We start from the raw sequence: 14588 nt of genomic DNA, 5'->3' as shown, positions 1-14588 counted from the left end.
AGCTATACCCACTTACCACAGCTGGTAGAAAACATCGCCACAATGCCGCGATAGCTTGACTGTGGTCAGTAGTCAGAAATAAAGCAACTTGCTGGAAACCAGTACAAATAACTCCAGTGGGAAATGAAGCGTGGACCAACATTATACACGTTTTCTCTAACTGTGAGAAGTTAGAGAAAGAGAAGAAGTTAGAAGAAGAGTTACCATTAAGAGTTACCATTAAAAAGTGATGGATAAACGGATGAAAGGTACTATTTCTGTTACTCTGAATAGAAAAAGTAAACACTACTCATTCAATCACATGTATATTTTGTATAATTTGGGTTTTCTCTGAAGGCCTGTACATAATTCCCGTGTGGGGAAGGTGTCACCTCTTTGATAAGCTTTCTTATCACTACTGTTTCCATGGCTCCCTGATATGACTCCCCCATGTATAAAGATGTAGACTGGGAGTCACTGTTCCTCAAAACTCCCACAGCTTCTGAAAATCTAAACAAGTTCGAGACGAGCGGTTATATTTTCACCAGTACATCATGATGAACACATTCCTCTGGAGCTGTGCAGCGCTGTGGACTCTGTTTGTTACAGGTAGGAGTTTTCACTGTTTTGCCGATGGAAAACAGCTGTTCTTTAGTTCATCTAAATTCATAAAAAGATTTGTGTAACTTTATTGGACATTCATTCAAAACTCCAACTCCATTCCACACATTGGCAAAACAGAATTGCTCATGCAGACCGGGCTTTAAAATGATTTCTGAATATTCACAAACTCAATCATGTATTTATCCTCATTGGAGCCGATATGATTTAGCAGATATGTGTTTCATCAGAGCAGCACCAGAATTTAGACTTAACTCTTAAAATGCATGTTATTTGGTTTTTGACTTTGAAGCAAACTATGAAAATATAAGTTCAGTTCACCCAAATTACTAAGAAAACCACATATTTGATCACATATTTTAGCAATTGAGCAAATAGTTTTGGTTTTATTTGGCAGATTTTGATCAATTCCACTTATATATAAAGATATAAAGTTTTTATGTTGCTATAAAAATTGCTCCAATATTTTGAGCAACCTGAATTTCATTCACTTGTAGTGTTTCAGGCTGGGAAATAAATCTCATATATCTCAGAACATGCTTCAAAGTCATACACGTTTATCTTGAATTGCATTTCACTTAAGATTACACAAGCGTCCTTGATGACCTTGAAAGGTCATCAAGACAACTCTCGATGTGTATTTTGCGATTCCTGCAGCTGCCTGTCTGATAAAGGTGTAGACGAAAGGAGTCAGATAGTTTTTTGCTCTTGATTTAACTTTAGTTTTCCTTCGGTTTGACAAAAGTTACTCTGAAATCCCCAAAATCGTTTACAGTTTCCTTTTTGTTCGTTGTCTCCACAGGTGAGGCTCTCTCCTGTTACACCTGTGACGTGGGGATCCTCGGCTCCTGCCTCCATCAGACTCCTGTAAACTGCACCGCCGCTCAGGACAGATGCTACGTCGCAGTTGCCAGTAAGAAGAACGACCCATTAAACATTTTTTTGGCGTGAATACAAAAATGCTGACTAACCACAGCTACATGAAAACAGGAAACAGAAATGCAGTCAAAGAAGTTTTTACTCTCTGAATTGCTCTTCAGAGATTTATAAGTGAATGAATATATTTTATGCGTAACACTGACCAGGCATGCCTTGTCAAAAAGCTGCTAAGCCTCAAGGAATTTGAATAATTTGGGTTTAGTTTTAAGAGTTTTAAATTCCCAACATGCTTTAAATTCTCTGTCAGATGCTTGAACAAAAACAAAAAACGAAGAAAGACGAATTCAGACAATTTGCACACCAAGATCAACAGATTTAAAGATGCTGCTGATCAACAATAAATTATCCTTTTTTTTTTTTTTTTACTTTTTTTAAACAAGAAAAGGAATTCTTTATTACTTTCCAAAAAATAGAAAACATTCCTGACACTAAAAACCACCCTTTAGACCATAATTGTAGCTACATGCAGTAATAACATAAAGAAATAATTTTGTAGATACATAAATGGATAGTTCCTGTTCAGAAAAGAAATTGATTGAATGGATGACAGATGAATTGATTGACGCAAATATCTAAACAATAGAAAGATTTCCTTCAGGAATCATTCAAAAATACTTTCAGGTGTGCTTTTTAATGGAAAATATTATATTTCATACACAAATAACTCAAGTCCTCTTTGCTTCCTCCAGAGTTTACTTGTTCCGACCTGTTGGATCTCCACCAACGGGGCTGCACACAAGAGTCGGACTGTGGAAACAGTAATGGAACCATCCTGACTGTGGACTACAGCATCACCAGGACCTGCTGCAGCACCAGCTTGTGCAACACAGCCGCCTCCCCCCAGCTGCCTCTGGGTGCTGCTCTGGGTGCTGCTCTGGGTGCTGCTCTGGGTGCTGCTCTGGTGGCGGTTTGGGGCCTTTAAAGACAGGCGGAAGACAACAGATTGCAGCATATTTTTAAAAATGTTCTTTCATTTGTTGCATGTGATTTGAATAAGTGTCGTCACCATGACGGAGGGATACTGGCTTTATGACATGACTCTTTGCAGCATCCTGTGAGGTAACAGTAGGTCTACATTTATAACACCTCATTTATGGAATCATTTATTTCATAACCTTTCATAGACCACTGGAATGTTGTGAGTTCATTGAAGGCAATTAAATCCCAATGCTGATTATGTCAATAATAAATTATTTCCATTTGTGTTTTCTGTGTTTATTTGGAACAAAATTTCCTAAATGATTAATTTTATGGGATCATTTCTTAGATGAGGTTGAAATATGACAACAGATCGTAGTTTGGCATTTTGGGGGAAGTACCTTTTAGCTTCCTTGCCAAGGGTAACATGAGAATATCTCTCATGTTTGTGGATATGAAGCTACCGTTCTGTCTGGAGATACAGTAACAAGTTGACACTTACTATTGCGTTTATTTGCAGCAAGTTTATTGGTGGCAATTCATGTTTGAGGACTTTTTCATTGAGCTAACAAGCTTAACTTCATTCAAAAACTCTCATTTATATTCTCTTATTATATTTTGATTTCTTCTACGCTAAAACAAGTGTGGACCTTTGAACTGGGATTATTTTGTCATACTTTTCCTAACGTGATGAAAACAACTTCCATGAGTATTTGTTGCTCTCCTTTGCTTCATACCATAAAAAAGGGAGTGTCTCCTTGTTGCTTTAACAAAGATTCCTAATATTTGTTAAGGCATTATTTATTGAAGCTTTGTTCTTTATTTGCAATCTAAAGCTTTTGAACATGAACAGTTCAAATACACTCAAACACATACAAATCCAGGTATGAGACTATCATCCATCATCTCTTTTTTCTCTTTGTTTGGCTTTTAAATGCACTTCTCTCATCAAACAAACCTCAGTATTTGAGAATGCCAGCGGTTGACGAATGAAAATCAATGCTCATTCTATCTTTCATGTCCAGTGACGGATCCTTGGACATAAAAACGCCCTGAGCTGGTGAAGCTCATTTGAAACCCACTTCAGACTCTCGCATGTGCCGTTGGATCTGATCCGGCCGTCTCTGATACGTTGGGATCCTCTTCTCACTCGGACTTCTCGATAAAACACACGTCTGTTTCAGAGCGAGATGCCGAAGTTCATCTGGGTCTGTGCGGCATTGGTGGCCATGTTTGTCACAGATAAGAGCAGCGAAAGGGAGGTATCTTTTTAATAACATTATCTGTAAAAGCCTCTTGAGCACGATCACTAAAAGAGTCTTTTTAAATATTGCAAACGGCTAATTGGTATGTCAATTAAATGATAAACATTCGGACAACATGACTCCAAAACTTTGTACATTCAGATGATGCAACAGCTTTTAACAAAAGGCAAAAAGACAAATATATGAGTCACGGACTTTCTCTTTCTTTCCACTGAGACTGATTGTAAGTGTTCCCTTTGCTCATCACCTCTCGGTCCGTCCATCTCAGCCTTCAATACTGTCTGAAACTGAATCCAGCTGTAGAAAATTGGACCACTGCTGCTACAAAAACTCTACATAATTTGTTAAACACATTATATAATTTCCTCCCTACTTTTCACTTTTGTTATATATATGAAAATAATAACCTGTGATAAATAGAATATATCCATGTAAAGACAATTTATTGAAAGTACGTTATTATTCTTATGTTTGATATTATTTTGTGATTGGGATGGCGACTGTGAGAAGTGATCAAGAAGATGATCTCATCTCTGTGTTCAGGGGTGTGGTGCTTTATTCAATGTTGGGTTTGTCACTGACTTATTTTGCTCATTAATATATAAAAAAAGTAGTCCCTTCTCTTCTCCATCACCTCATCTCTTCCTCTCCGGATCTGCAGGTGAGTCGCTGACCTGTAACACCTGCAAGGTGGGCTTCGCACGTAAATGTCTGTACAGCTCCACCGAGACCTGCCGCGAATCTGAGCAGAGCTGCTACTGGGGAGAACTGGGTGAGTAATGCTTCAGTGATCATCGGCTGTCTTTGTTAGTCCATGACAATAGACGGGTGTATCCCTGCTCAGTGTGTTTACACCCGATTACACACGGGACACAGCAGAAGATGAAAAACCTGTCCTGCCTACAGATGGAGGTGAGGTCGGAATGGTGGACCTCAGAGCAGTCCAACAGAGATCTCCTCAAGACTTCTAAACAGAGACATCCCACTGTTCCTGCATGTTTTAGACCATTTCACATACATTCACTGACAGCCACTTAAAGTATTTGGAGTCATGTGACCCATGACTATGCAGTAATACTTGATTTGTATGATGTAATATTTGATTTGTATAATGTAATATTTGATTTGTATGATGTAGCCTCTTCAAAAAACAACAAGTAGGGCTATTGAAAACAATCATTTCTTTTAACTGCATTACCTCACATGTAAAGTATATATTTTGTATTTCCTAAAGGTTTAACAACACCGTCTGATCTCTTTCTCCTCCCGCAGCCTTCAACATCAGTCGCCTTATGACCCTGCAGACCCGAGGCTGCATGGCCTCGTCTCTCTGCAACCAAACCCAACACGGAGCCCTGCTGGCCGCCGGATACACCGCCACCAGGACCTGCTGCAGCACTGACCGCTGTAATGGAGCCACATCCATCCAGCTTCCTCTCAGTGCTGCTTTGGGCGCCGCCCTAGTGGCCGTTTGGAGCCCCGGGAGCCTTTAAAAGAAAACCTTATCCCATTCCTTACAAGGTGTACGTAAGCAAAAAAGAATGATTGCCTAAGATAATTAACCTTGAGCACTCTATTGTGATACTTTATCGCCTCTATGCTTGTAAATTTAGAGTTTTGACAGAATAGAGAGACAGTACAAGAAACAGGAATATTTTTACTGCATGTACACTCACCTGTTAACAATGAATGTCCATAATAAAGGTCATTTGTGATCAGACTTAATGACCGTGGGTTTCCTCTTGGCTGTGAATGTTGTTGCAGAGTTTGTTTGTTTTTTACCGAAGACTTCCTCTTCACGCAACTGGAACACAAAACCTGACGAACCTCATTCTTGCACGTCGTTTCTTGCACTCTGAGTCCTGCCTGAAATCTCGTCATGTCATTCTCATTATTCCCCTTGAGTGGAACAGGTGTTGATAACTTGAGAAGTAGAGTTATTTTCTTTTAAAGATATCGGTTGACCTCTTAACCCTCCAGACTGATGACTAACATTTGGAAAGCAGTGATTGTCCTGAGTGCCTTCATTGCAGCAGGTAAGTTATTGTATATTGAATAGTGTCGAATGCATCGAGGTAAGAATTATTATAGCAGCCCTACGCTTAAACAAATGGATTTATGAATAAATCTATATTGTTAACTATAATTATTATTGTTGTTGAATTAAAATTAACAGCTAAAAGAAATGAAGTTTACTGAGGTTCATCACTCGAGACAAACTAAATCCTGAGGGAAACAAAACGAAAGATGAGTTGTATTAATTGCTGTTCATGATTGAGTCTCAGGTGATTTCACGGCATTGCATGCACACAGTAACTGAGTGAGTACGGAGCCATGGGGAACACCAATATGTGACACCTTGCTATGGATAAACCAATTTAAAACCAACCCAGTGATTTGTGTGTTTAACTGTAAAAAGATGAACGAAGCTCAGATCTGAAAGACAGGAAATATCTGATTCTGCTGAGTCAGTTACTGCACTGTGAATCCTATTATGACAGATTTTCTTTCCTTTTTCTCTTTAACAGCACAATGCCTAACCTGTCGTGAGTGCCCTGTTGGTATATTTGGGTTCTGTCTGATTGGGAGCGACGTCCAATGTAATAATTCGACGGAGAGCTGCTACACTGGAGAAGCACGTAAGGAAACCATCCCAACACTCTGAATATACTTTGAATTCACTATGTGGGTTGACATTATTACTTCGCCTACAACATTCATAACGAGGTCGCCAAATTAGATCACATTAGCATCAAAATCACGACTTATTGGTTGGAACAACGGGTGTTCAAATAACATCAAAAGTATTATAAATCTACACTCTCAGTCTGCCAATGAGCACTTTTTGTCGTTGTTTCTTTGACATTTCCTCGTCCGTTTCCAACCCTCCCAGAGTTCAACGCCACAAGGTCGTTGACCCTGCACATCCGCGGCTGCCTGGACTCAGACCTGTGTGGGAAGACGCTGACCGGCAGTCTCCTGGGTGCTGGTTACACCAGCAGCTTTCAGTGTTGTACAACAACCCTGTGTAATGGAGTCACTTCTGTCCAGCTCTCTCTGACAGCCGCCCTCTGTGCCGCCATCCTGTCCTCGCTTCTGTATTGAAGAGATTGTTTAAAAAACTCATGACGCATCATTAAAACGTCCCATTATGACCTGTTTGTCTGCTTCGTCATTATGACATACAGATTCATTTTGTATGAAGGGATTTGTCAAAAAGAAATGGGTTTTTCGGTCTAAATGGAGGATAAAACACTGTATGGTTCAACCAGAAATGTCAGAAAGATTTTTTTTGAGAGGCAAAATAGAAATACTTTATTTATTCGTCCCCAATTATTTCTTTAAAAAATACAAGTGACATGAGAAGCTGTTATTATGAGACACACAGCAGGTTTGCGTGCAGATCTTTTTCAAGGAGGATCATCTGTTGTCAACGCTTTGACAACACTCCACAGTGCACTATTGTTCTCTCCACAGATAATCTGGTCTTGTTAATCTTGTTTCACCACACGACCCGGATGTCTTTCCAAAAACCAAGGATGCTCTCTAGAGCTCCATACAAGGCTGAATACAATCACATGGCATCCTGGTTCTCTAAAGCTTCTGTAGCTTTAGACATGGTATTTTACACCATGAAGCAAAATCAGCCAAAATCAGAGAGAATATGTACTGTTAAAATAAGAACCTCCTCCTGATATTGGAGTGTCTGTTCCTGCTACACAATTTAGATCTCAAAGTTTTAAAATCCCTCTAAGTGGTTTGCTTAATGTGTTTTACCATCAAAACTAGTTGCACCCAATTCCTTTCTAAGACTCCAACTTTATCAAAAACATTGAAAAATCAAGAACAATATGTAGATCATTGTTTTTCCTTTATCTGGTGGAGTAGGCCTATATTTGACGTGTATTGCCTAGATAAAGTTTGTTCAGTTTGACCAATAAATAAATAAATAAAATAAATTTAAGATCAAACTAAACACAATTATAAGTGGGAGGAAAGGGGGGGTAAGAGGGCCATATGTTAAGCAGCACTTCCCTCATAATATTGATTATCTAGATTTGTGTACCAGTAGAGTTTTTTTGTTTGTCCTCTGGGGGGAAGCAAGAAAACTAAAGCTCAATATCTCCCCCTAGTGGCTTTTTACATTACTGCAATAAAAACTGTACAGTTCTGCAACACAGCATTCATGTTACCTGTGTAGTTTCTTTACATAATGGCTTTCATGAGTATCAAATAATGCTAAAATGAGTGTTTGAGACACATTAGGGGAGAAAGATCCACAAATAGTTATTTTTTAATTAAAACCATCTAAATGTAAATACTATATCCAGTAATTTCACCATGTTTTATGACATTTAATGAGAAAAAAACAAGCTATGAGCAAGAAGTATAGTATACAGTGTATTGTATTTACCTCAGAACATTGCCTACACTATTTTGTATTCTATGTATGTACATTTTGTGAGCTGTTTTTATTATTAAAGAATAAATTCGGTCTCATCTTTACTGCTGGCATGAAAATATTGATTGATTTTTCTTTCTGTTTTTTCCAATATAATGTGTTGCCAATGTAAACTCCATGCTTTTCTATTCTGAACAGTCTATCGAAGTTTATCTTCCGTTTTGTGAGAGTATACAAATCTACAAGTATTACTGTATTTGTGTCCACGTCCTCAAAGTATTATGTGAGCTTCCTCTTCTTCTTCTTCTTCTTTGGCGCCGCTTGTCGCTCGTGAACGCCTCTTTATTTGCCGAAAGCTCAAACCGTCATGATGCAGCAGGAAATGAAGAAGAAGCTATGATGATGATGATGATGATGATGATGATGATGAGTGTGTGAGTCGACTGTAGACAGCAGAACTGGGAGGGGAAACGACCAGCAGGCAGCTAACAGGCGACAACTTCAGACATCAGTAAGTATCCGGTCCGAGGTAAAGAAGCTACACTTTTTTGAAGCGGCGAAGAAGAAGAAGAAGAAGTTCGCTTTGTCCAACGTCTGCGTCGCGTGCGTGACTTGCTAACTTGTCATTTTACCGAGCGGGCTTGTAGCGGAAGATGGGCTTGGCCACCAGAGTTTTTCAGCTCGGTCTCGTTTCGCTTTAGAAAAAGACAAAGCTCTGTGCTTCATTTAGCTTTCGTTTAACCACTTTTTTTGTGTGTTTCCTTTCTTTTAAAAAAGAAGAAGAAGGAAATACAAAAGGTCTCGTGCATCAGCAGGTGAAGATGAGCGACGCGACTCAGCCCAAAGTTGAACTTTTCGTGAAGGTAAGTGATTGAATGATGCCAGTAAAGCGTCGACACGGCGACTTCATGTGACATTAGCTAGTTTTCAGCGGGCTCAACGGCTGCTGCCACGCTGTGCTTTCAGGTTTCTTATCGTTATTGTTATTAAAACGCTGATAACGTATCTCACCCTGCTTCGTAAAAGTCACCTTGTGGGCTTTTTAATCACATTATGTCAGTTAGACCACCTCTGCTGACTGACTCACCCGCTTTATAGCCTTAATAATCTAATTATCGCACGTTAACGTGTCGCGAAGGTGACTTTAATCTGTATTTAGTGTGCCAGTATGTCAGACAGGCTAATCCCATTTTCTTTGACTCCACTAATACAACAAATATGGCTTCCCTTCGTGGTCTCACGCACGTTCAAATAATGATTTCTCTGTGTGAACGTGTGCACCACCCTCTGCCTTTTTTCCCCCTCTCTCTCATCAGGGGTGAAAGATGCTGTTGTTGCTGTGAAATCCTGGTTTCTAGTCGGCCTCTTCCATCACTCTTGACACCCTAAATTAACAGAATATTAAGCCAAAGTGTAGGCTGGGCCCTGCTAACTGTTTGACTGTAACTGTAGGTAAACATGCTGGTTGGGCCACAGCTCACATCCTTAATGGCACACTGAATGACTGGACGTGTAATATGGCGTCCTGCAGCCACACAACATGTTAAATTAGTAATTAGTAGGATTTTCTTTATGCACTAACTTGCTGATCATTCTCTCAATTAATCGATGAATCTGTTGGTCCATTGAATGTCGATTTAAATGATTTTTTAATATTGATTGGTTGGTGTAAGGATACTCAGTTTCCAGTTTTATAAAATAAAGAAAAAGCATTGCACAATTAAGAAGCTTTCAACTAAAAATAACAAACATTACTCTTTGCAGTTTCTCATTCATGCCGATTTTGTGCGTTTTTATTTGTTTTTTTTCATCCTATATGATTGTAACTCATATTCTACTACATGCAAAGTTTGAAATAACATGAAGTGTGTTCTGTTTTTGCGTCCCAGGCAGGGAGCGATGGTCAGAGCATCGGTAACTGTCCTTTCTCCCAGCGTCTCTTCATGGTGCTGTGGCTGAAAGGAGTCACCTTCGATGTTACCACCGTGGACATGAAGAGGTGAAACACTGGACTTTGTGTGTGTGTGTGTGCTACTCTTGCTTTAGATTTTAAGTGACGGCTGGGGAAGTCTCGATTTGCAAACATGAGTCATTTCCTGTGGGTTTGTGCCTTTTCTTTCCTTCTCCCTTTTCCTTCCGTCTCTCTCCTGCTATTCAGCCCTCTCTATCTTTTCTTCTGGATATCTGTGACGCTTTCTTTTTCTTGATTTCTGTCCATGTTTCAGGAAGCCAGACATCTTGAAGGACCTGGCTCCGGGTGCCCAGCCTCCCTTCCTGCTGTATGGCAGCGAAGTGAAAACGGACACCAACAAGATTGAGGAGTTCCTGGAGGAAAACCTCTGCCCTCCAAAGTAATCACTCCATACATCTGCATTTACAAATGTTTTGTTTTGTACTTTCTAGAGCTGAAACGAGTTGTTGGCTGGATATAATGTTGGACATTTTAAAAGAATTTTCACTATTTTGTGACATATTTTAAGACCAAACAATGAATGGAATAATCTAAAATAATCGTTAGTTGCAGCCCAAGCTCTTTAGCTCGCCTGCTACTTTGACTTCCTGCCGTTTTTGTGTCAGAAATCTTCTTCTAAGACATTTCATGCACATTTTTTCATGAGAATATTTGTTTGGGATGTGATCATATGTGATTAACTATTGATCTCTCCGCATTTAGGTTTCCTCGTCTGGCTGCCCGTAACCCAGAGTCCAACACGGCAGGCATGGACGTTTTCTCCAAATTCTCTGCTTACGTCAAGAACTCAAACCCTCAGGCCAATGAAAGTAAGTACATCTAACATTTCTCTGAATAGAGTATTTAAAATGACATACAACTCTTCTCCGGTCTTGTGCATTTTGAATAGACCATGTTTTGTTTTTCTTTCTGTGATGGACAAAAAAAACAGTGGGTTAATAACATTATGGTCTGAGCTTTTCTGCCTCAGTGCAAACAGGTCACCTGCTGCTCTCTGTGTTTAGTATCTCACTGGATATGTCACTGTTGTTGGGTGTAAACTGTGTTTTAGTTGATCTACTCACTTATTTCTTTCAAATGAAATAACTTCAGCCATTTAAACATTTAACATGTATTCCATCAGTCTTTTTTGCAGAAACAAATTATCACTTTAGCTTTGTTTTAAACACTGCATTTGGATATTTTGTGTTCAGATCTAGAGAAAGGCCTGCTGAAGGCCCTGAAGAAGCTGGATGACTACCTTGGCTCCCCACTTCCTGATGAGATCGACGAGAATAGCACCGATGAGATCACTTCCTCATCACGCCCCTTCCTGGACGGCCAAGAGCTTACTTTGGCCGACTGCAACTTGCTGCCTAAGCTCCACATCGTGAAGGTAATCTTCAGTGCTTAAATCTGTGCAACCTGGGGGCCTGTGATTCTCAGATAACGTTGAGTGCATGTTTTTGGTCTGAAACTGAAGGTTTGAATGAATATTTCTTTCTCTTTTTCTGTCTCCAGGTGGTGTGTCTAAAATACCGAAACTTCAGCATCCCTCAGTCTCTGACGAACCTCTGGAGGTACCTGAACGCAGCGTACGCCAGAGAGGAGTTTTCCTCCACCTGCCCGGCCCCTGACGAGGTCCACATGGCTTACAGCTCTGTAGCTAGAGCTCTCAAGTAGGAGCACAACAGGATGCGCAAGTCGCCAATACACCAGCACAAAAAACACACGTTTGCTCACCTGCACACACCTTCACTCTGCAAGCAACCTGGTTGACCCGTTTTCTCAAGAGGCTGTCGTTACATCTGTAGGGGAATTTTTTGAAGCCATGTTGGAACATTCCGATTAGTCAATATATTTGGTTTACTATCATCAAATTGTTTGATTTAAAATGAATTGTTTGACGTAAAAATAAACACACATGGTTTGTCAAGTGGGAAAATGTATTCCACATTATCCCGTACATTCACCTCTGAAGGAAATGAATGATTGTTCACGTTGCTTGCAGGCACACACACACACACACACACACACACACACACACAATCTCTGTCTCTTAAAACTACAGCCTTGCTTGTGTACAGTTTCACCATCACTAGAAGTTGTTTGTTGTTCCCTTCTTGATGTTATCCAGTATATCTTAGTATTTTGGGAGAGGATTCATCAGACACAAAGCTGCCTACCAGATCAAACTTCCACTAGAACCCTGCAAGCCTCACCCAGACTGACTCAACTCTTATATATTTAGCCTTAGTATAAAGGAAGCAGGTGACAAACATGCGTACCAGCACCAGCTCACCATTTTTTATTATGTTACTGAGGGAACAAGGCCTTTACTAGTTGAAGATTATACTTTTTTTATTAAATAGCTTTCTCATTCTTCATCCTCAGAGAGGAAGTGGGGAGCTTTTCCTCGGCCTATAGACCGGGTCTCGTTTTAGGGCGGCAGAGCCGAATACAGTTACAGGCGCAGGAAACTATTTCAATAGACGCAGGCTTCCCCTTTCTGCGCTCCCACAGCAGGCACGAAGGATTATTCAAGATTACAGAGCTTGTTTGTGAGCCGCTGTCGGGGCGCTTGCCAACAGTTTATTTAGCTCTGTCTGTCATGTATGAAGGATCCTTTTGTCACATAAAAGAGGGAGCGTAACCTGCATGTTCAAAGATAAAATTGCACTTGCCGCTTTAGATTGCTGTCCATTATTAATTCAAGGATAAGGTTGGAAGTATTCTTTATTTGTCTTATTGCCAACAAATCCCATGACAAATGTGTCGCTCAACACTTCATGTCTGAATTCTCTGAACCCATCTCACGCAGCCTCAAGCCTTACTGAAGAGGTGAATCTTTAAAAATGTTTCACAAATGTAGAATTTAATTCTTTATAATGCACAACACTGCAGGGCACGGTAGTCTTTAGAAAACCTCACTTAAACGGGAAGAAATAATCGTCAATTTGACTATTTTGAATTTGCAGCAGACTGATAGACATTTGTTGATCTAGTGGGTGTTTATTACCGCAGCAGGACAGCGTATTTGAGAGTAGGCAGGCATGGGGCGATACCAACATTTCATGTTACTATTATCCTCACCAAAATAATTGTGATTTCCAATATTATCCCAATTATCATCATAAGATGCTTCAAGCTCTGAAAATAGCACCAAAATGTACTGGAACCACTTTACCGTATATTTGTGCAAAAAATATATATATATATTTTATAGCATCGCAAATATGATTCATCTTTTTAAAGTGAAAAAACAATCAAAAAATTGTCTTGTGAGCCTTTGTTTCTTACATGATTGCCTGTATTTAAAAAATAAATATATATTCAGGCGCTGTTTTTACGATTATTACGATTATTCTGATGGAAAATTCTACTTTTTTTGATAAAATCCTATATTGTCTCATCCCTATTTGGAAAAGATTCAGAATTAATTCCAGCGCCCGTGTTCATCGTAACAAAGGAGCAACAATGTGGCTCATTAGTGCGTTTCTAGCTCTATGATGGTTTAGGTCTTTTCATGGCATTTGTTGAAACATTTGTAATAGGACTATACTCTTTTAAAAACCTCATATTGTAAGTGTCATGTGTCGCCAGTAGGATTTCCCCACTCCTTAAGATTGCTCATCAGAAATAACTCCTGTAATAGAAGCTACTTGAAATTGAATTGAAAAGCAATAACGCGTCTTGTCCAGCTGCAGCAGCAGCAACTTGTGTAGACGGTTTTATTAACTTCACGGCAACTATGCAAATTAGCATTTGCAATTTAGACTTCTTATATACCGTAGATTTGTTGCGAGCTCATCATTATGTCTCTCAGATCAGGGTGAAGCTCTTTAAAAAGAATTAAACCTAAGTGCAATTTAAGGTGGTTGAAAAGACGATCTTTGATTATATTAGACGTTTAGTGGGAGCACACTTGGTTATTTTTCTACGTGGTTTTAGTCCAATCCTTCCTCGAGGAGCAATGCAGAGTTGATCAAAGAGATGATACTGTATATTTTACATTGACTGAATTGTTGGGGATTTCATGTATTACATTTAAAGGGATCATGTCTAAATAATTTCAGTGCTGATGTATTATGTGTGGAAGAGTTTTTCACTTCTTACTGTCAGACTTTCTACAATTTCAGGGACCATTTAACTCGATATCGATCTAACATTTTTCTTCTTTTTTTTAATCTTCATGTCATGTATTTTCTTTGTTATGAAACTTTTGTATTTTGTTTTTGACTTTATTTCCTTCCCTTTGACTTCCCCTACATATGTTTTAACATTTTCTTCACGTCATGGTGTTTAAAGCAGTTGCACTTAAAAGGCCACAGGATGAAAACAAGTAGTGGTGTGTTCACTAAACCAGTAGATCAAAAATATATACGATGAAGACAATCAAACTGATAACACATCTGAAATGTAATTTGTACTTTAAGCCCTTACAAACACACGTTGATTATTATCCCAATAAAGAAATATCTTGATAATAAATCAACGAGTGACGGATGTTTTT

At 39.3% G+C, this 14588-nt stretch overlaps 3 protein-coding genes across 4 annotated transcripts; all 3 read left to right on the top strand.

Annotated features, from left to right (window-relative positions):
• The first annotated feature begins 462 nt into the window (after positions 1–462).
• Positions 463–2558, top strand: LOC311028029 (uncharacterized protein). Its single transcript, XM_084032299.1, has 3 exons — positions 463–588; positions 1403–1513; positions 2229–2558. The coding sequence occupies exons 1-3, from the start codon at positions 534–536 to the stop codon at positions 2459–2461; spliced, it is 399 nt and encodes a 132-aa protein (XP_083888425.1). The 5' UTR covers positions 463–533; the 3' UTR covers positions 2462–2558.
• A 744-nt stretch (positions 2559–3302) lies between these two features.
• LOC311027478 (uncharacterized protein) lies at positions 3303–5392 on the top strand (the record flags this gene model as incomplete). The annotated part of the gene is made up of 4 exons (XM_084031500.1): positions 3303–3341; positions 3642–3699; positions 4384–4494; positions 4995–5392. 4 exons carry the CDS (start codon positions 3303–3305, stop codon positions 5213–5215), a joined length of 429 nt encoding a protein of 142 aa, XP_083887626.1. The 3' UTR covers positions 5216–5392.
• Positions 5393–8573: 3181 nt separating this feature from the next.
• On the top strand, positions 8574–14566 carry clic1 (chloride intracellular channel 1). Of its 2 annotated transcripts, XM_084031808.1 has the most exons (7): positions 8574–8635; positions 8902–8987; positions 10014–10123; positions 10350–10475; positions 10799–10905; positions 11290–11471; positions 11597–14566. In XM_084031808.1, exons 2-7 carry the CDS (start codon positions 8946–8948, stop codon positions 11756–11758), a joined length of 729 nt encoding a protein of 242 aa, XP_083887934.1. In that variant the 5' UTR covers positions 8574–8635; positions 8902–8945; the 3' UTR covers positions 11759–14566. The 2 variants fall into 2 exon arrangements, with proteins under 2 accessions (XP_083887934.1, XP_083887935.1); XM_084031809.1 differs by lacking the exon at positions 8574–8635 and having other exon boundaries at positions 8672–8987.
• Positions 14567–14588: the final 22 nt, after the last annotated feature.

The sequence above is a fragment of the Eutrigla gurnardus genome (assembly GCF_963514095.1).
Source record: "Eutrigla gurnardus genome assembly, chromosome: 17".
Lineage (NCBI taxonomy): Eukaryota > Metazoa > Chordata > Actinopteri > Perciformes > Triglidae > Eutrigla > Eutrigla gurnardus.
Note: the sequence above shows the minus strand (reverse complement) of the source record. Positions and strands in the feature narration are given on the sequence as shown.